This window comes from Cynocephalus volans, chromosome 8 (assembly GCF_027409185.1).
Source record: "Cynocephalus volans isolate mCynVol1 chromosome 8, mCynVol1.pri, whole genome shotgun sequence".
Taxonomy (NCBI): domain Eukaryota; kingdom Metazoa; phylum Chordata; class Mammalia; order Dermoptera; family Cynocephalidae; genus Cynocephalus; species Cynocephalus volans.
Window position 1 is genome coordinate 16,330,308 of NC_084467.1, and position 23,121 is coordinate 16,353,428.

At 38.5% G+C, this 23,121-nt stretch overlaps 1 protein-coding gene across 8 annotated transcripts in view; it reads right to left on the reverse strand.

The window, feature by feature from the left end:
• Positions 1-23,121, reverse strand: part of EIF4G3 (eukaryotic translation initiation factor 4 gamma 3) — a 311,414-nt gene that overhangs the window by 195,689 nt on the left and 92,604 nt on the right. For all 8 annotated transcript variants that reach the window (XM_063105198.1, XM_063105197.1, XM_063105193.1 and 5 more), the window contains one exon: positions 6,142-6,270. Coding sequence is in view for 6 of the 8 variants with exons in the window: in XM_063105193.1 (XP_062961263.1) it covers positions 6,142-6,270 (129 nt within the window). In the remaining 2 variants the exon portion in view is untranslated. The remainder of the gene's footprint in view (positions 1-6,141; positions 6,271-23,121) is intronic.

Sequence of the window (23,121 nt, forward strand, 5' to 3'; positions counted from 1 at the left end):
AAAGTATAAACATTTGCATGCAGGAAGTAAAATCATTTGCCTTAATAATAAAGGAAAAGCAGCTTACAAAGGCTGAAATATTCAGTCATGAACAACTACAAGGCAATACAGAGACCTGACATGCTACTGAGTAAAACAAGGCCCCTGAAAGAAAAAGTCTAGAAGTGGATAAAGTGAAAAGACTGTAGGGACCATGAGTCATTTGAAACTCATTCTTTGCTAATGACGAAAATCAAAGTGTTACAATAAATATCATGATCAATCATATTCCTCAGTGAAGAAGTCCCTTGCTTAGTATATCCAGACACAATAAAGAATCTAATCAGTGGATATATACCATCACCACTTCAGTTCACTATATTATATGGCTGAGTTGGTCTCCCAGAAAAAATATAGGAATGAAATGTAATTTCCAGGAACAGTAGGCAGAAAACACACACAGACTGAGCATCCCTAATCTGAAAATGCGAAATCCTGAAATGATCCAAAGATCTGAAACTTTTTGAATACCAACATAATGGCACAAGAGGAAAACTCCACACATCATATGATGGGTGACAGTCAAAATAATGTGATGGGCTTACTGAAGAACTAGAGCAGTATCCATTCATAATAGAACAAGAAATCATGTCAGTTTACAAAACCAAAAAGAGACTTCTAAGACAAAACACATTGTTAATGAGGCAGACAAATCTGGAGGAAACATTTTAAAAAGCCATCCAGCAGAATGCCTTCTCATCCCTAAAAGACACACTTCCTAGTCCCTCAACTGCTTCTGATGATTCTTCTCACCTAAAAAAATAAAATACAGTGTATAGTAACCTTTAAATCAAAGCACAGCACTGTAGGTGGAAACTGAAAGCGTATCACCGCTTGCTGTTGGTGTTAACACCTGAAACATACATTCTTGTGATGTTACTGTGCTGCTTAGTTACCCTGAACTCATTATTTTTTTACTGTATTAATGGTAAGTCATATTTCTTACCGTTAAGTACTTATGTGTGAATAAGTATAAGAAAATGACTGCTTATCAGTAGCAATATAAATTCAAAGTCAGGAATGACGGAGATGCCAAATAACCAGAAAGTCCACATGGGTAGCTGAGACAGTGCACCTTTGCTTTCTGTTGGTTCAAGGTACACAAACTTTGTTTTATGTACAAAATTAGAAAAAATACTGTATAAAATTACCTTCACATTACATATATAAGGACTACATATGAAATATAAATGAATTTCATGTTTAGACTTGGGTCCCCTACCCAAGATATCTAATTACGTATATGCAAATATTCCAAAATCCGAAACACTTCTGATCCCAAGCATTTCAGGTAAGAGATACTCAGTCTGTATCACAACACTTTTCTTTGGCATTATTCTGAGCATTCTTCTCACTAATTACTTGGAACATAGCTCCTAAAGCTTTAAAGTCTAGACAGTGATAACAAGAGAAAAAAGAAAAGACCTAGATGTTGAACCTGGTAGTTGATGCCAGTTTAGACTGTTTTGGAATTGCTAATTTTGTGAAAATTAACTGAGTTAAAGCAAACGTGCATCACCAATTAAGCAATTAGTAGGAGCCACTTTTGTTTTTGCATAACTTGACAAGTAATTTAAAATAATTCAAAAAACTTCTGATTATTTTAAAAAATGAGCAACGAAACAATACAAAAATTGGTGAATTTTAAATCTATAATAAAGAATTTTTAAAGTTTCCAAAATAACTGGCTACTTTGAAGCTAGTTTCCAAAACCCACGGAGATCTTAACGGGAATTCAAATCTCATCTACACAGACTCTACAAAGAAGAAAACTAGGCATTAACAACTACTTCCATAAGGTTGAATTTTGAGATAGTATTGGGAGGGTTGGGACTCTAAATTAGCCTCTTGACTCCCTGGAGAGTACATTTCTCCCAGCAGATTTACTTGGAAATCTACCCCCAAAAGATACTTGTAAATTCCGATGCTTTGCCATTCCCGGAATAAGGATATTCTGGGTTTAGAGACTGTTCAAGTGCTGCCATTTCAGAGCAATTTAAAAGAATCCACACCTAAAATGTCTCACCAATTTCACCATAGTTTAAAAATGTCATTTTAACTATTAATCTTTAGTAGTCTGTTTTTGATTTTGATTAAACAAAACCTCCAGAGATGAGGAGGCTAGAAAGAATTACAACTCATGTAACAAAGGAAAATGCACATAAAGCCTTAAAATTTGGCATGTGCACACATGTGTAAAATCCTACCTTGAAGAGGAAGAAGCAGGTGATGAGGCTGTCCTCAATGATGTAAAAAGGAATTTGGGAACAATTTTCTACATTTTCCTTCTTTCATGTTTCAAAACTATGAAATTCACTTTTCTTCAGCTTAGTTTCTTTAAATTAACCTTAATAGAATAATTTAGTGTCAAACACTGAGTCTCAGACAGACACAGGTAGCTACTTTAGACAAAGAGATTTAATTCAAAGAAAGGGAGACTGTCACATCAAAAAGGACATGTGGCTAAAAAACAGTTTCTTTGATCTTATCCTCAGTTGATTTGAATCTAATATTTTTGTACACAAGCATAAAACATATTACTGCCAAAGGAAAATTACTAGGTCTGGACTCTACTTTCATCCTAATATTAGGGATAGGCAAAGACCTGGAAGACATCTCAAACTCTTGAGGACAGCTTCTGAGATTCACACTAATACCAGACAGGTGGCCAAAATAGAAGAGTTAGCAGGTAAGCCACACACACATACACACGCACACATACGTAAATCTTGAGGAGAACCAAGACTGACCAGCCATGAAAATAATAAATGCCACTTACTGAATTTAGCGTATCCTGTTCTGAGGCAGGATTTAACAAAATCATAACAAACCTCTTAAAGAGTAGAAGAATTCTATTTCTGCCCTATACAACAGATGAAGAAATCAAGTTCCAGAGATATTAATAATGTATCTATCATCTGTACATAACCAGAAAGTGATAAAACTGGCCCTAGAACCTAGGTCCGATTGACAACGAGCCTGTAATCCTTTCTCCTTTATTTTGAAGGCTCTGCTTTCCCTTATAATACATAAGCTGTTTCAACCCTTAAACCTAAGGAGACTGAGTTTCCTACAGAACTGTCCATTTTTCCATGTATGCCAATGTAGGAAAACTTCCTCACCCTTTCAACAGATGTTAAGATATTGGTAAGAGACAGATGACTCCACATAAGCCTTCCTCTGTGTGAAAGGAAGCGGGGGGGAGGGGGGGCAGTGAACCAGGTGTGACCTACTGGCTTCATTCATCAGATTAGCCAAAACAGTAGCAAAACAGACCACAAAGAAATGCAAGACAGTATTTGATCTCCCTTCTCCTTGGTATTCATGTACTTTAGTTTCTAAAGGTAGTGATAAAACAGCATACCGAACAGCACTTGTGGGCTCAATAACTGAGATCACTGGGAGACCATACTTTCTTAAATGTAAATGTATAGTTATATGCAACTACGCATTTGCAAGCAGCTCTATCTTTCAGAAAACTTTAATGCTTTGGGCCAACTACTTGGTTCAAATCACAACTTGAAACAGTAAGAATTTCAAATAGAAAACTAAGCTCTTTCCCTTAATGCCAGTTATCAATTGCTTGCCTTTCAATGTAAAACGTACCCTGTTTGCCTGTAATATAAAAATGGATCTGAGCTCTAGAATATTTTAACATTTCAGGAGGCACAACATTAAAATTTGTAAGTAGAGAATACTGTAGAGATATTGCAGGAGGAAAGGGTTTTACTTCTTTGGTTCCTATATGGGGTGGCAATAGGCTCCTGCAGCCCAAACAGCTTCTCCAAAATTTGGCTTCTGTGGTGACCAGCACCCCTAGTGGATATAGTTTCTTCAGTGCCAGGCTTCTGCTGCAGTGCAGAGCAGGCAGCAGTACCCAGCAGTCAACAGCTACCACTGGTACTCTCTTAGACAGTTTTGCAGCAGAGTGCCTCTTCTAAGAAACCTCCCTGTGAACAGCTTTCCCTCACCACCATAGAGGGCAGAATTCTGGCAAGAATACAGAAGAGATTTCCCATAAGTTCCACAAACATGGCCCCACTGCCTTTCAGTGAGCCACAGCATGCCATCTCCAACAAGGTCAGATCTTAGCCCAGGATAGGGGGAGCAGTTTGCCACCTAATATTAATTACCATGAAAACAGAGGCACAAGATTTGGTAGGCCTTTTTTTTAATTTTGGAGGCAATATTTACTTCATTTGAGTGTGCTACTTCAACTGACTTACAGAGTCACCTGGGAAGTTATGGATTTTGCATGAGAAACAGGACAAAAGAAGGCTGTGCGATAAGTTTAGGTTGCAATGCAAGCTGCTCTACCACTTGGGACTTATGATCCAGCAGAACTAATGTTACTTGAATTGCCTGTAGCAAACAGAGATGCTGCAAGAAGCCTTTAGCCAGTGTACAATGCAGCAGCTCTTTGCTACAGAAGATTGGTGCTAGAGAAGCAAGGTTTTCTCTACACTCCATAGGGCAAATTTCCAACAAGTTCCAGAAGACAGATTTTCAGCAAGTTCTAGGTACATTACCACAGTGACTCTTCTACCATCAAGTGAGCCACAGCCTTGGGCTCAGCTCTAGAGAAAGGCTCTTTCATGGGTGCTCTATCTCAGCCCTAAGAGAACCAGCTGCTCTTTATACCTACCTACCTGCTATCCTCATGTTCTTGAGAGTTCTCTTTCTAATTAGCCAATCCTTCCTTACTCCAATCCCTCATTATACTAAATAATCCTTTACATTAAACTTTCCCTATTCAAGATACAACATGGTTTTCTCTCCTGATCAGACTCACACTAATATACTTTAATTATAGTTCGGTGGTTCTGTTCAGTGCTATGGAAACCAATAAAACAAACTCATTTAAACAATTAAGAGTTCATTTTATCATGTTTTCAAATATTTGAAACTTAAAACTACATAGAAATAATTTAGGTAGAGTTTAAGTCCATGACAAACTAATTTCTATGTTCCTTAATAAGGCTATTTCAATCATCATTTGGCAAATTGTACATTCCTTCTCCAAGCATTCTATAGTCTAAACTATCACTAATCAGCCCCTAACTTACAATCATCAACTCCAGCATTGTTTTTAGGAATTCCTTATCTCTCCTATATTCAGATTCTAAAAGGCCAAAAATGAAAAAAAAGTTATAAAAATAATTTTCATTATCAAAAAGAGTAGCTCTTACACGTAAATACTGACAATATCAAACAGCATGGGTCAATGCTGTTGGCTTGACTCCTTCCACATTCCAATAAGTGACATTATAACTCTAACCAGCTCTTGACCACAGGAAACCTTACAAGCATGTGATGGTGGGTTGGTTTAAGCTAAACAATAACATCTCTTTAAATCCACAGTAACATCTCTCTCTTTAAACATGAATGTCTCTTTAAACATCTGAATGTCTGTTGTGTCTGTTAAGAAGAAAGACACTGAGTTCACAATTCTTTAACAATTCAACAAAAACTTAGGCCTAACAAATTCCAATAATCTACTTAAAAAATAAAAAACCAAACCAACCAACAAACAAAACATCACTAAAGTTACTCAAAAGGGGAAGACACCACCTTTTCACAAAAGTAAAAATAATGACCAACAGTCTACCAAAAAAGAGGTGGGGAAACTACAGCAGATTAAGCATGGAAAAGCAAATCAGTGCTTTGTGGTTTTTTTTTTTTTTGTCTTTTTCGTGACCGGCACACAGCCAGTGAGTGCACCGGCCAGCCCTATATAGGATCCGAACCCGCGGCGGGAGCGTCGCCGCGCTCCCAGCGCCGCACTCTCCCGAGTGCGCCACGGGCTCAGCCCTTCTTTTTTCTTAAATGGACTTTAGAATTGTGCTCTAATTTCTTAAATAATAAAAAAGGAAAACTAAATATCACTTGGCAGTTAATTTTCAATTTTTAATGCTTCCAAAATTAAAAGCATGAAATTATTAGTAGCTACATTATGGGAGGTATATCTAAAAAGACACAAAAGACAAAACAGAAATTACTCTTCAAGTAATGTTTTATGTTACTGCCTAAAAATCTGCTTTAGAAAAACAGAAATGTTGGTTTTACATGGAAATTTCTTTTAAAAAAAAAAGGTTTCCTTACTTGAGAGAGTCCAGGGGACGATGCATGTCCCGGGGGCGTTGCCGCAAGATTTGAATGCCCCTTGTTTATTTCATGTGCTGAATAAGGGGAAGGGGTTGGGGGTCCCGGCTGTCTTGCTACTTGTGTTACCTGTGAAGAAATCAATATTTAGTGAGAGGATTAGAAAATCAATCTTAATAAATATAGTTGAACTTTTTTAAAATTAGATTTTCTACCTCACAAATTACACTAAAATAAGTACCAGACTGAATAAAGGCTTAAATTTTCAAAAATAAAAAAATAAAATTCTTAGAAAAAAATACACTTGAATATTTTTATCAATTTGATAAAAAATTCTTGAAGCATGATCTCAAAACCCAAAACCTTAAAGGAAAAAATATGCTAAGTGAACAAAGCCAGACTTATAACTACACACTGTATGATGCCATTTTGTAAAATGAACAGAAAAGAGATAAGAGGAAGGAAAAGACTACTAAAGGGGCACAAGGAGATTTTGGGAGGTGACATAACTTTTCTGTACCTTGATTACAGTGAAAATAACATGACTCTATGTGCTTGTCAAGACTCATAGAACACTACAATAAGAAGCGTGAATTTTACTTTATGTAAACTGCATCACAATAAACCTGAACCAAAAAAAGGCAAGTTACTTATAGAACATAATCTCATTTTTGTCTTTAGAAAAGTAAATATAGGGGCTGGCTGGTTAGCGTGGTTGGTTAGCATGTGGTGCTGATAACACCAAGGTCCAGAATTCAATCCATGCACTAGCTAGCCACTAAAAAAATAAATGAAAGTGCCTCTAAATATATATGTACACGTACATGTACAGATATTACATTTCTATATACATATTTGTTTATGTGTGTGCATATATATAACATATAGACATATACAAATGCTGAAATAAAATGGACTCATGGAAAACTGACTAGAATCAAAAATGTACAGATTAAAAGAGACTTAAATGAAACTAAAATGTGAGCAAAGATTAAGATTTAAAATTGTTGTATCTAGTTCTTCCTTGCTTTTAAAATGACTTTGAAAATTTCATCTCCAATTCTGAGTAAATGTTACATTTATAAAGACATAAGGTTTACCATGAAAATATTATAGCATTTAATTAATATCGGCCCGCAAACATAAGAGTATCGATGTTAACAACTAAGGTATTCCACAACGAAGCCGCAAAGTGTTTCCTTTAAGTGAAAAGATGAAAGTTCTCAATTTAATAAGGAAAGGAAAAAAATCGTATGGCTTTGTTTTATCTCATTTTATCACAGTCTTATGGTAACTTTGGGTAGGGCTGGTGTCCTGTGAAACTGTTCATGTCCCACAGGAGAATAACATGGCCTGCCTATGATCTTCAGACCAGGTTGTACTGACACATCAAGGGGCTGCTTTCTTTCTTTCTCAGACGCAACATACCCAGGAGTTTCCCCTCCAAGATGAGACAAGCAATGAGGTAGCAACTTGCAGAAACAAGGAAGGAAGCCCAGATAACCAGCTTGGGCTTTAGGCCCTCCTCCTACAACCATCCTGCAAAACTAGGGCCGCTTAGGCACCAGCAGACAAGCTGACCCACAGTTCTTCCGGCCCCAAGAATGAACATTTGTCCCTTTTTGCAGGAAGAAGAGGGTGTGGGGAGGGGAAGCACTGGGGGAAGTCAGGCTTACCTGGCCTAGGGATCCCCCCCAAACCCCGGCAATCAGAGAGGCAGCATCAGGAAGGAAGCAGTCATAGCTACCCCAGGCCCCCATGGTCAGCCTGGCCCAACCTTCATCCTCTAGCACAAGTGTTGCCACCAATAATCACTGTTGTAGCTCTCACCAAGGCTCAGCATCATCAAGATAAAGTCCCGAAGTTATTAACCTATCAGTTAGTAGTTAAAAGTTTTGGGGGAGTCAAAAGTTATGCTTGGATTTTCAACTACACAGGGGTCAGTGCCCCTAATCCCCTCGTTGTTCGAGGTCAACTGTACCTCTTTCAGAATATTTTCAAATTAATGGATTATTGAATCTCCTACTCTCTGGGTAGGGTTCTTCTCTCTGGCTAAGCTGTTCCATTTCAGGTAATACTGTTGTATTCTATCTCCTTCCAAGGTGGCTGCAAGAAGTTTTATACAAAGAATACGACCTATGTTTTCCTGTTATTTGAAAGACATTACTATAATTCAATTTTGGAGGCAGGGAGCAGAGGTATAAAATAGCTTATTATGGCAAATACTTAGCCACCTCCAAATCTAAAAAGATTTTTGTCTATTATATATTAATCTTAAGCAACATCAATCAACCATGTCATGGACTGCAATATGTGCATCTGTTTAAAAGATAATGTACCCAAGGGTTCTCCGGCAGGGCTGGTGGCGTGGGGCGTCCCCGGCCAGTTTCGGGAGGGCAAGGAAGTACGGACGGGGCCGACTGTCACTCCACCACACCCTGGACGCTGGCCCCCGGTAAACTTCCTGTTACTGGGAGGCAGATACCATCTCTGCGGCCACCAGTTTGGAAAAACACGTACCCAATTTCTGGTTGGGAACAGTGTGGTATGAGAGTTCCCAAGTCCGCTTAAACCTGCCAGAGAGCTGTCTGCAGGCGGGCACTGGACTCATCCGGGCCGGGGGTATACAAAGGTGAACTGTGTGCTGCGGGCTCCTCCCCCGAGGAGCTCACACTCTGGTGTGGGAGATAAGACAAGTACACAAATAACTGCAATAACAGGAGGAAGGTAATAAGTCCTGAGAAAGATCTACACCGTGCTACAAAGGCACCCAGAGTGACTGGTCATCTGTGCCTAGCAGAAACCTGGTAGACTTCCTGGGCGAGGCGGTGCCGAGCAGGGTCTTGAAGGCCCAGCTGATAGACGAGGGTTGCAGAAGACATGTCTCAGCCCAGCCCAGTGCGCACAGAGCGGGGAGATGTGCGGCCAGGGAGGCGGAGACTCGACAGAAACCACACAGCCTGTGGGGTCGCCACGGCACGATCCAATGGCACGGGCCAGAGCACACGGAACAGGGAGAAGTCCTGCACGGGAAGTGAAAGCTCAACAGAGATCACACACCCTGTGGTATGTGATCCAGCAGCCCAGCAGAGTCCAAGCTGACCAGAAAGGTGGCTCCCCGGAGAGGCCCAAGACCCGAGGCAACCATAAACACAAGGCACTAAAGGCCAACTGAGCAGTCACGGAGTAAACATCATCCTGATACCAAAACCAGGTAAAGATATAACCAAAAAAGAAAACTACAGGCCAATATCCTTGATGAATATAGATGCAAAAATCCTCACTAAAATACTAGCAAACAGAATAAAGCAACACATACGGAAAATTATTCACCACGATCAAGTGGGATTCATCCCAGGGATGCAAGGTTGGTTCAACATACACAAATCAATAAATGTGATACACCATATTAATAAACTCAAACACAAGGACCATATGATCATCTCTATAGATGCTGAAAAAGCATTTTATAAAGTTCAGCACTCATTCATGACAAAGACCCTCCATAAGTTAGGTATAGAGGTAAAGTATCTCAACATACTTAAAGCCATATATGACAAACCCACTGCCAATATCACCCTGAATGGGGAAAAGCTGAGAGCTTTTCCTTTAAGAACAGGAACTAGACAAGGATGCCCACTATCACCACTCCTATTCAACATAGTGTTGGAAGTATTAGCCAGAGCAATCAGAGAAGAGAAGGAAATAAAGGGCATCCAGATTGGAAAAGATGAAGTCAAACTGTCCCTGTTTGCAGATGACATGATCCTATATATCAAACAGCCTAAAACTTCTACAAAAAAACTGTTGGAATTGATAAATGATTTCAGCACAGTAGCAGGAAACAAAATCAACACACAAAAATCAGTAGCATTTCTATTCTCCAATAGTGAACATGCAGAAAGAAAAATCAAGAAAGCCTGCCCATTTACAATAGCCACCAAAAAAATAAAATACTTAGGAATTGAGTTAACCAAGGAGGTGAAAAATCTCTGTAATGAGAACTACAAACCACTGCTGAGAGAAATTAGAGAGGATACAAGAAGATGGAAAGATATCCCATGCTCTTGGATTGGAAGAATCAACATAGTGAAAATGTCCATACTACCCAAAGTGATATACAAATTCAATGCAATCCCCATCAAAATTCCAAAGACATTTTTCTCAGAAATGGAAAAAACTATCCAGACATTTATATGGAATAAAAAAAGACCATGCCTAGCCAAAGCAATGCTGAGCAAAAAAAATAAAGCTGGAGGCATAACACTACCTGACTTTAAGCTATACTACAAAGCTATAATAACCAAAACAATATGGTACTGGCATAAAAACAGACACACTGATCAATGGAATAGAATAGAGAATCCAGAAATCAACCCAACACTTACTGCCATCTGATCTTTGACAGAGGCACCAAGCCTATTCACTGGAGAAGGGACTGCCTCTTCAGCAAATGGTGCTGGGATAACTGGATATCCATATGCAGGAGAATGAAACTAGATCCATACCTCTCACCGTATACTAAAATCAACTCAAAATGGATTAAGGATTTAAATATACACCCTGAAACAATAAAACTTCTTAAAGAAAACATAGGAGAAACACTTCAGGAAATAGGACTGGGCACAGACTTCATGAATACGACCCCAAAAGCACAGGCAACCAAAGGAAAAATAAACAAATGGGATTATAACAAACTAAAAAGCTTCTGCACAGCAAAAGAAACAATTAACAGAGTTAAAAGACAACCAACAGAGTGGGAGAAAATATGTGCAAAATATACATCTGACAAAGGATTAATATCCAGAATATATAAGGTAAGGAACTCAAACAACTTTACAAGAAGAAAACAAGCAACCCAATTAAAAAATGGGCAAAAGAGCTAAGTAGGCATTTCTCTAAGGAAGATATACAAATGGCCAACAGACATATGAAAAAATGCTCAACATCACTCAGCATCCGGGAAATGCAAATCAAAACCACACTGAGATACCATCTAACCCCAGTTAGGATGGCTAAAATCCAAAAGACTCTGAACGATAAATGCTGGCGAGGTTGCGGAGAAAAAGGAACTCTCATACATTGTTGGTGGGACTGTAAAATGGTGCAGCCTCTATGGAAAATGGTATGGAGGTTCCTCAAACAATTGCAGATAGATCTACCATACGACCCAGCTATCCCACTGTTGGGAATATACCCAGAGGAATGGAAATCATCAAGTCGAAGGTATACCTGTTCCCCGATGTTCATCGCAGCACTCTTTACAATAGCCAAGAGTTGGAACCAGCCCAAATGTCCATCATCGGATGAGTGGATACGGAAAATGTGGTACATCTACACAATGGAATACTACTCAGCTATAAAAACGAATGAAATACTGCCATTTGTAACAACATGGATGGACCCTGAGAGAATTATATTAAGTGAAACAAGTCAGGCACAGAAAGAGAAATACCAAATGTTCTCACTTATTGGTGGGAGCTAAAAATTAATATATAATTCACACACACACACACACACACACACACACACACAAAAACGGGCGGGGGGAGAACATATAACACCCACAATTACTTGAAGTTGATACGACAAGCAAACAGAAAGGACATTGTTGGGGGGGGGGATGAGGGAGGGAGGTTTTGGTGATGGGCAACAATAATTAGCCACAATGTATATCGACATAATAAAATTTTTAAAAAAATAAAAAATAAAAATAAAAAAAAGATGACCAGTAAGGGGATCTTAACCCTTGACTTGGTGTTGTCAGCACCACCCTCTCCCAAGTGAGCAAACTTGCCATCCCTATATAGGAAAAAAATAAAAAAATTAAAATAAAAAAATAAAAGATAATGTACCCAAGTTTATTTCTTAAAAGTTTAAGTTTAAAAGATAATATACCCAAAAAATTTTTTTATTTCTTACAGATATTATATTTTTGCACTGGCAGTAATGTGGAGCTTCCAGAATTCTCATGCACCTGCTGCTAGAAATGTAAATTGGTCAACCACTTTGGGAAATAATTTGGCATTAGCTAGTAATCTTGAAAATAGGCATGCCCTATGACCCAGCTATCCCACTACTGGGTATACATCTGTGAGAAACTAATGAAAATGCGCACCAGGGTACACGTACAGAAATATTCACAGTTGTACTGTTCTTAATAACCCAAAATTGGAATAACCCAACTGTTCGTTAACAGATCAATAATGAAATATTTAAATGCACAAAAATAGAATAAAAAACTACAGCAACACAACTTGGATGACTTTCATAAATGATGAGTGACAGATAACATAGAAAAATATCTACAGTATGATTCCACTTATAAAAAGTTCCCAAACTGGCAAAACTTGACTATATTAGTCTAGAGAAGCATACTGGGATGATAACACTGTAAACAGAAGCAAGGAAATTTTTTTAAAAAGCAGATAGTATTACCTCTGGGTAAAGAGGAAATTGTGAACAGGGAAGACCACATAACTAACTTTTTGAACTGGGAGGGAATACACAGTTTTTGCTTTAAAATTATTTATTAACCTCTACTATTAAGTTCTTATGTCCTATTATGCAAGTATGTCATAATCTCCATACCCCACCCACCTCTAAAAAAGATTAATTTTATTGCAATGTATTGCAATGTACAAAGGTACTTAAAAAATTCATGGAAGGATTTGTATTATGCTTTAATTCTATTTTTTCACGAACTTTTTGAAGTCCCCTCTTACATGCAGAGTTGAAAGAATATTAAAAAAAAAAAAAGAAAGAAGGAAATACTGCTGCCAAGAAAGAAAACCCCTAAAATTTTGACTTAGTGAAAACTTCAGCTTGCTAGTGAATTTTCTTTAACGTTTTCTACATAAAATAATCTCCTATAAAATCAATGATATTTGGTGGTTGCTGACCAATGTAACTTGAAGGATGTTTTGAAAATTTTAAAGTAAACCACAAAGATCAAGCAAACTAAGGTTAATCAGGTATAAAATTTATTTATCTAGCACTAATTTACCTGATTTGATCAAATATACTGGCCAATTAAGAGCTATCATACATAAACTACAATTTTCAAATAATAGTTAAAATATAGAAAACAAAGTTTCTTGAACATGATTGTTCTTTCATGACTCCAGAGCAATGGAAATACCATGCAGGAAACATATGGGAAAAATTGGCCAGGTGTAAACAATAGGGATTAGGGACTATGGAGAACTAAAGAGAACAGGCAGCCCCCCAGAGGGCAGCATATACTCAGATATTGAGCTGTAATCAAGCGCTACCATACAGGAATTCTAGATTAGTATTACATCTTCCAATTTTTCAAGAGAAACTGAAGAAAAAGAATTGTTGCATGAAACTTCCCTGACTTAAAACACCGTAGAAGCCAAATAAAGCATACATGTTTGTATTAAATACACAGCCAGAGTATGAACCCAGCTCTAGGGGAACCTCATGATCATCACCAAATAAAAGCTTCCTGTAAGCATTCATACATATATACTTGTAACTTACTGTTGAATATTACACAATACAAAGCATTATATTTTTATTGGATATATACTATATATAGGATGTATAATAAAAATATGTACTTAAAAAGGCACAATAATTAAGTCTTTAATAAAAGGCTAACAAAGGAAAACACTATGGTTCTTACCAAGTAAATTAATTTTTTTCAGCAATGAAGGATTTACATAAAGGTAAAAGGCACATAGCTTAGGTCTAAGACACCCCTTACTTTTTGTATACCAAGATAAAGTTTCTATAGTGAGCTCATCTAAAAACATTCCAACAGCTGCAACTCCCACATGAAAACGAACAAGTTCAATTTGGGGTGAACTGGAAAGATCCCAAAGCTTTTCTTACTTGGCTAATTTCAATACTCTATGTTCCTCAGAAAGCAGAATGGACAAGTAAAGTTTTTCTCCTCATTAGTTTTTCATATCATCCTAGTTCTTCATTCAGATCATTTATTTCCTAAAATGTACAGAATATTAGAAAATAAACAGAAGCTAGTTTACTCAACTAAAAGAAGCAGTGCAGTAGATACCAGGAAATTTTACTTAGTATCATGAAATCTTTCAAATTCTTTTTGACACTCTCATTGCCCATCCCCACCCACTACCAAGGAGGAAAAAAATGGCTTTCCTCCTTGCTCTACTCTTAGCTATACTTAGTAAGTTAAACTACATGAAATTCTAGATACTGAGGTATTTTTTACCCTATTTTTTAAAAGGGGGCAATTTCGTATGATTTATGTAATATAACACACTTAAATACTCAAGCAAACAGATGCCCAATATGTTTTATGGACTCTGACATCACTGAGTTCAATTCTGAGGGTCATTCTTCTTTTCATATTTAGTAATTGGTCAATAGAAACAAGAAAAAGATTAGCTGTTTTTTAGTTGTTAACATTTGAGTGCTTACCACAGGTCAGTAACGATGCTAGCAACATGAAAAGAAAGAAAGAAAGAAAAACTTACCCACCAAAAATGTCTAAGTACAAAAAGTAATAAAGAGTGGACCATATGCCAATCCTTGGGGACCAGAGGGTGAACTGTTCTAAGCAGAATTCTAAGATGGCTCACAATATTCCTGTCCCTGGTGTACACATCCTGTATGACTCCCCCACTTAAGAATGAATGAGACCAGTGAACATGATATCATTCCCGCGACTAAGTAAATAATCAGTTGACTTGAACTAACCAAAAGACATTATCCCGGGCAGGCCTGAATTATCAGGTGAGTCCCTCAGAAGACAGTGAATCATCAGAGACATCCTTTCTTGGTTGTCTCAAAGACTTAGCAGACTGCCATGTTGTGAGAAGGCCACATAGGAAGGACCTGATGGTAGCCTCTAGAAGCTGAGAGCAACCTTCAGCCAACAGCCAGCAAGAAAATGGGGACTTCAGTCCTGCAGACACAAGGAAATGAATTTTTCCAACAACCTGAATGGGCACAGAAGTGAATCCCAAGTTTTACATGAGATTACAGCCCTTGTCAATACCTTAATTTCAGCCTGGAGTCCCTGAGCAGTAGACTCTGTAACCAGTGTCTGGACTCACAGAAGCTGTGAGATAATAAAATGGGCACTGTTTTAAGCTGTTAAATTTGTAGTGATATGTTACACAGCAATAGAAATTAATAAACCAATGGCAAAGGATTTATATGGCAGAGAAAACAACTGGTACAAGACCCTGAGTTCTTGACAAGGTCAAGGAACAGAAGTCCATGTGACTAAAGTGTTACAAGTGAAGGGAAGGTTAGTACCTCATGAGGCTAAAAAGAGATGGCAGCAGAGCCTACATTATTTAAGGGACTGTAGGCACGGTAAGAAATTTGGATTTTATTGAGTGAAGTAAGAACCTATTGGAAGTTTTAAGTAGGAGCGTGACCAGGCCTGTTTGCCAAAGATCATTTTGGTTGCTTTGTGAGAAAGAAAGAACTGAAGAGTGCAAGAATGGAAGCAGAGAAATTAGTCAAGAAGCTATCACAATAATCTTGGCCACAATTGAGGATGGCTTAGAACACAGTAGCAACAATGAAGATGAAAATAAGTGGACCACTTTGAGTTACATCTTAAAGGCAGAGCCAACAGAACTTGCTATTGATTTGATGGAAGGGGTGGGACAGAAAGGAATGGGGGGCCGGCCCTGTTGCTCACTCGGGTGAGTGCGGCACTGGTAGCGCCAAGCCGCAGGTTCGGATCCTACATAGGGATAGCCGGTGCGCTCATTGGCTGAGCATGGTGCAGACCACACCATGCCAAGGGTTGTGATCCCCTTACCAGTCCAAAAAAAAAAAAGAAAGGAATGGGGACTGATTGATTCATTCATTTATCATATATTTATTGAGAACAAACTTTATGCCAGGCATTGTTCTAGGTGCTTGAGATGCATCAGTGAATGAGAGAGACTAAATTCCCTGCCTTTATGGAATTTACATTCTAGCTGAAGAAAATAAGATAATAAATAAATTATATAGTGTACTCAAAAGTGACAGCTTATGAAAATAAGGGATAGCTTTTATGTTTATGCTTTTAAATATTAGGAGGGTGAAGTATGACTGTGAGATAGAGAATTAGACGCAGAACAGAATTAGGGGAAGGTGTAATCAAAAACAAAGTTTTAGATGCCTATTAAATATCCAAATGGAAGCAATAAGCAGCCTGTCGAATATATGAATCTAAGCTTGGGAGAGGAGTTAGGGCTAGAGAAATAAATCTAGAGGTAGGCTATTATCAAAGTTCCACATAGCATCTAAGCTAATTATCAAAACTAGCAAATGAAGACATGAACAAGTTTGAAATTATAAATGAGACAGAGAAGGCAAAAACCAAAACTAAAATTTACTTCTGGATCAATTTGGTCAATGTCAATTGTTCCATACTCAAGGGTGTGCTCTCTATCTGTGGAATCAATATGGTTCATTTCTCTACTTAAAATTCTAAAAGAAAAAAAAAACAAAATCTTCAGAGAATAAATCAGTGATGTTCCAAACTAAAATTAAATCAAAGTCAGAATCTCAGAATTTCAAAAGATAAGCAAAAGGTGTCAAAAGGACTATCAAACCAATTTTAGCAGTCCCAGGATCAATACTGACACAAACAATAGATTAAAAAAAAAAAAAAAAAATGCGTCTGCTAATGCTAGAGCAGAATGTAAAAGATATGAGGGATACCACACAGTGATCAAAATACAAACCAATTTAATACGATTTCTAATTTCACCATCATCTGTCATAGAATAAACATTAACTGATCTATGCTCTGTCTGGCACTTTGGATTAAGCCCTGGGGCTACAAAAAATAAAATAGTTCTGTCCTTCAGGGGCTCTCCATAGAAAGAAAGTCATAGGTAAATAAAGAAAAAATTATTTGATAAATGCTGTAGGATATATATAAAGTATTGCTGAAAACCAGAAGTAACTAGGTCTGAGGACCTGAAATGGTTTGGTGGCATCTGAGTTACATCTGAGTTATACTTTGAGAATTAAAAATGTTTAGTTCAGACTAAGAATTAGAGACAAACTTTTGAAAAGTAAATCAATAAGTGCCGAGAAGGTAAAACATGTTCTGTGAACAGGTAAGGGGTTCTCTCTGGACAGGACTGGGGGAGAGAGAATTAAGTGGAGAAAAATAAGGCTGGTGGGATACATTGCAGCCAGACCGTGAAAAACTACTTATTCCTTCCTACAATATTTTAATTTTTTGCTCTTACCTCATTTATATTTTGTGAGAATGACAGACTAAAATATCCATAAAAAGACTGTACTTGAATGCTCATAGCAGCATTATTCATAATAGCCAAAAAGTGAAATAACTCAAATGTCCATTAACTGATGAATAAATAAAATATCTTCAGCAATAAAAACACTACACTAAGTGAAAGCAGTCATTACAAAGGATTGGATATTGTATGATTCTATTTATAGGAAATGTCCAAAATAGGTAGATCTTGAAGAGACAGAAAGCGGCCTAGTGTTTGCCCACAATGAGGGGATTGGGAATGATGGGCTACAAGGTTTCTTTTTGGGGTAATGAAAATGTCCTAAAATTGACTGTGATGACAGCTGTACAACTCTGAATACACCTAAAACCCACTGAATTGCATACTTTAAATGGGTGAACTGTATATTTGAATTATATCTCAATAAAGATGAGAGAGACAGACAGACAGAAGCTAGAGTTCAGGAAGCAAGCCAGGGAGTAGTAGTAGCTGGAAAGGAGACAATTTTCATGAAGGAATAAATTTAAAAGGACCAATATGAGAAACAGCAATGACTTTAATCAAGGGTTTCAGAGATGACTTATGACTTCTACCTGCAAATACATCACTGTAACTAAAGGCACTGACAGGAAACCTATGAAGAGTCACGTCTGTCTGCAAGAAAATGGACTGTAGACCTCTAAGTCTTTTATCCTACTCATCTAACCTGGACTTCAGATCACTGACTCTGCTTACACAGCAGCAAACTGTACAGTTAATATTTCTATCTTAGTTAACATTCATTTTGTTTCACTCTTCTGCATATGGATATCCAATTTTCCCAGCACCACTTATTGAAGAGGCAGTCTTTTCCCCAATGTAAGTTTTTGATCTTTGATGCCTTTGTCAAATATCAGATGGCTATAAGCCTGAGGGATGATTTCTGGGTTCTCTATTCTGCTCCACTGATCTGAGTGTCTATTTTTATTCCAGTACCATGCTGTTTTGGTTACTATAGTTTTGTAGTATAATTTGAAGTCAGGTAGTGTTATGCCTCTGGCTTTATTTTTTTTGCTCAGGATTGCTTTGGCTATTCAGGGTCTTTTGTTGTTCCATATGAATGTTGAGATTGTTTTTTCCATTTCTCTGAAGAATGTCATTGGTATTTTGATGGGGATTGCATTGAATCTGTAGATTGTTTTGGGTAGTATAGACATTTTCACAATGTTAATTCTTCCAATCCTAACCAAACTGAGATATCATCTCACCCCAGTTAGACTGGCTATAATAAAAAAGACAGTGAATAACAAAAGCTGGAGAGGATGTGGAGAGAAGGGAACGCTCCTACACTGTTGGTGGGACTGTAAATTCATACAACCACTATGGAAAACTGTATAGAGGTTTCTCAAACAGCTACAGATAGATCTTCCATACAATCCAGCAATCCCTCTTCTAGGTGTATACCCAAAGGAATGGAAATCATCATGTCAAAGGGATACCTGCTTCCCATGTTCATCACAGCTCTGTTCACAATAGTCAAGATATGGAACCAACCTAAATGTCCATCGATGGATGACTGGATAAGGAAAATGTGATATATATACACCACGGAATACTATTCTGCCATAAAAAAGAATGAAATTCTCCCATTTGCAACAACATAGATGAGCTTGGAGAAACTTATGTAGTGTGAAATAAGCAAAGCACAGAGGGAATAAATACTGTATGTACTCACTCATAAGTGGGAGCTAAGAGACAAAGAAGAAAGGAAAGAAAGACCACTGTGGTGTGTTGGACTTGCAGAGGTAGAAAACATACTTGGGGATACAAAGTGGAGTGGAGAAAGGAGGATGGGGAGGGAGGTCGCTGATAATTGGGGGATAACTGGGCCCTGGGGGACATGGGGTATAATCACAATTTGTGGTAATGGGCATGCTGCCAGTATGGATCTGGCCATCACATCTTAGGCACAAGTGGTAACAATTTGCTTTGCACCCCATGAATATTCATAATAAATTTTTTTAAAATGAAGTACATGAGTTTATATTATGTGCACAAGATCAATAAGTATTTTGAGAATATAAATGTACTACATTAAGAAATAAATGAATTTTAGGTCAGTTTAATTTAGTTTTAACATCAAAGGGATTTTATCACCTAAGGGATACGCATCAAGTAACAAGCTCTCTAATTCACTTATACCTGCTTTGTTGATATGCCCACAAAAACAAATCAGCAAAAAGCACAGGAGAAATAAAAGCAGATGATAAACTTCCCACCTAAAACAAAATAAAATGAAAATATAACAATGAATCGCTAGCTAGTGAAAAAAGGACTAATTCACCATCTGTAATCACTACCACAACCACAAGTGCATTTGAAAAGCACTTGGGAGGAAAAAAAGGCATCTGGAGCAATTTTCCAAATGCTACTTTACCCTATAAGTCAAAAAGAGGGAAATAAGTCCTAAAACTAAGGTGACAATAATTTACAACTGCAATAGCACCCAGGCAACACTGTTAAAATTATATTGTTTTGCTTGCCGGTTAGCTCAGTTGGCTAGAGCAGAGTATTATAACACCAAGATCAAGGGTTTGGATCCCTGTACCCAACCACCAGAAAGAAAAAATAAAATGAATTATATTATTTCTACAAAAAAAATTTTTTGTATAGAACTACTAAAAATAAAGCAATGTGTCTTAACAATTGGCAATGGCTAAGTAAAAAGAGGACATATAAAAACATTTTAACAGTATTTAACACATGGGTAATGATATTACAAGCCTTTTTCATTTTTTGTTTAATTTTTTATTTATTTTTAAATTTTTATTGAATTATATTTGATTATACATATTTTGGGAGTTCAATATTGACATATGTTGATCAAATCAATCTTACTAGCATAAATATTGTTATAAATTGTACTTATTCTTTATGTCCCTTGTCCAATCTCTCCCTATCCCTCTCCCTTCCCCCTCACACCTCTAATAACCCTAGACAACATCTTCTCTTCTTCTGAAAGAGTAATGGTTACTCTGTTGATCTGTTGCCTAGAAAATCTGTCCAATGCTGAGAGGTGTGTTCAGGTCCTCCAAAATTACATAGAGCAGATGCTTCTTCTGTCACTCTGGAATGGGCTTTGTGGAGAGAGACATCCTCTTCTTTTCTTTAGTCTCTGCTAATAATTCTCCTGTGTCGATGCATTCCAGTGGCTGTTTGACCATCTGCACAGTGGTTGTGGCGTCTAGCTGCTTTCGCGGCAGCCATGGTTATTGTGGTGGCTGTGGTGGGCCACCCACACAGAGATGATGTTTTTGGCATGCTCCTGGTTGTGGGAGAAGGTTCAGGTCCCCAGATCCATACCTCAGTGCTCCGAGTGGGCCCCAAGGCACTGGCGGTGGGCCTGGTTGTGGGAGGGGGACCCCGTCCCCATCTCTATGCCACAGGTACCCAGGCAGGCCCCAAGGTGTTGGCAGCATGCCTGGTTGTGGGATGGGGGCCCAGTCCCCATCTCCATACCTCAGGTCCCCGGGCAGGCCCCAAGGTGCTGGAGGTGTACCTGGTTGTGAGAGGGAAGCCTGCTCCCTGTCTCCAGCCCTCAGGACCCCAGGTGGGCCCTCGAGGCACTGGCGGTGTGCCTGGTTGTGGGGGTGGGTAGTCCAGTGCCTGGTTGTGGGGGTGGGTAGTCCAGTCCCCGGATCCATACCTCAGGACCCTGGGCAGGAACAGAATTCATTTTTTGTCCTTTGCTTACTTCTAAAGTGGTGGAACTTCCTGTGGGGACCAGCACTTGAGCTGTGTGGTTTAGCTAAATTGCTGCTTTGCTGCTGATTCCCTAGGGAAGACTTTTTGTGCAGCTCAGGCTTTAATGGTTGACTTCATAGGTACTTTTGGCTATCCAGAGACCCGGTGCACCTGGGCTGTGTAGAAACTCTGATCTGGGCCTGAGTCTTTTCATCAAACTGCACCCGATGCAATTCTGTATTTCTGACCAGTTTCCTCTCAGTGGTCCTACACTGATTGTGGGGGCAGATTAGCTGTCCTTGCTGTGTCCCAGTGTTCTCCTGCTGGGCCCATCTCCCCCACTGCCCATGCTGCAAACACTTCCCATGGGATGGGCCATGCTCTGGTCTTGTGATGACACACCAGCCTCTGACTGGCTCTTTTTTTCGGTTGTTGTGGCTCTTCACTCCTATGTGGGTCCATGGGAACCCTATTAGTGGTCTTGCTTGGCTGGGGGCCACCAAGGCCCTCTTCTCCCTTGCCGCCTCCAAGCAACTTCATCAGGAGGGTACAGCTGCAGCTTTTGCCAGCTCCTGCTCCATGCGCTCAGCAGCTCCAGCCTTAAAGCTGCTGCGGCACAAAATGATCGGAGCCATTTTTTCTTTCTCTAATTGTGGCTTATCCCACCTTCGTGCATTCCGTGGGTCTCTCCTCCTCTTCCCCTGAGCTCTAGCAGCCCCAGCTTGGCTGTTGTTGCTTTTTTATAGTTGTAAGTTGGTTGATTTGTCGGAGAGAGTGACACTGGGGACTGTCTATTCTGCCATCTTGACCGGAACCCTCGTACAAGCCTTTTATCTCCTAATTTCCTACATTTTCTATAACATACATTATTCAATGTATGTCATAGTTTAAGGAAAGAATTTACTCTTTTATTTTAATAAAGTTAGATGTTCCAAAGATTGCCCTGCCTAAGTATTTATAATAAATACTTAAGTTTTAAAAGCCACATTATTAAGATGAAAAACATAAGCATTTTATCTAAACCACCAACAACCTTGCTTGGATTTAGTTTCAAATGAACAGTAAGAGTACTTAAAAGTTCCTCATTGTAAGAGTGGTCAAAGTACAGTGGTGATAGTGGCAGCAGCTGCTGCTAAATCTGGATGATGATCGCATATGTGGCTCTAGCAATTTTAAATGGACTTGTCTCATTTAACCTTCATAATGACCTTTGGAGATGAATACTATAATTATCTCTACTTCAACTATGAGGAAGAAAACTGAGGTGCAAAGAAGCTAAGTAACTAACCCATTGACACACACAGCTGCTATATGGAAGCACCAGGATCTGAATCCATTTGGTCTGATTCCAGAGCCACTTAGCCACTCTTATTCTGCTCTCCATGTAACCTGTAAACTCCAATTCATCTGCTAATATAATATTTTCATAATTTAAATTTTATCATGTCATTGCCATATTAGAAACCCTTCAATGGCTCCTTCTGTACATCAAATAAAATCCAAACGCCTTATCAGAACCTTACAAAAATGTCATGATTGGACTTTGTCAGCCTCAACAACTGCACTTCTCAATGTGGCAGCCACATGCAGCATTATGTTTAATGAAAAGTAAGTAAAACTTAAAATTCAGTTCCTCAGTGGCACTAGCCACATTTCAAGTTCTTGATAGGCATGGACAGCACATTCCGAGCCTCTGATCTTGAGTGGTCTCAGGAGCACTAACCAGGAGGGCTCCTCCCACCTGACAGCCTTGGAGCCTCTGCAACATATATTTGGAAGGTTCATACTCTTCCTCCCCAACCACGGAAAACTGAATCCTCTTCATGCTGCAGGTATCACCTAATATACCACCTTTTCAAGTTTCCCATTCATATCTAAATTGAAATTACCCTGTTATCAATCTTATATTCTGTTTCTCTGCTTCTAATCACTTAATACGGTTTTTATTATTTTTTATTTTCATGTAAATGTTTTTCTATCTGCACCTAATATAGTACCATTTGAGAGTATTCAACAAATGCTGGCTGGATAA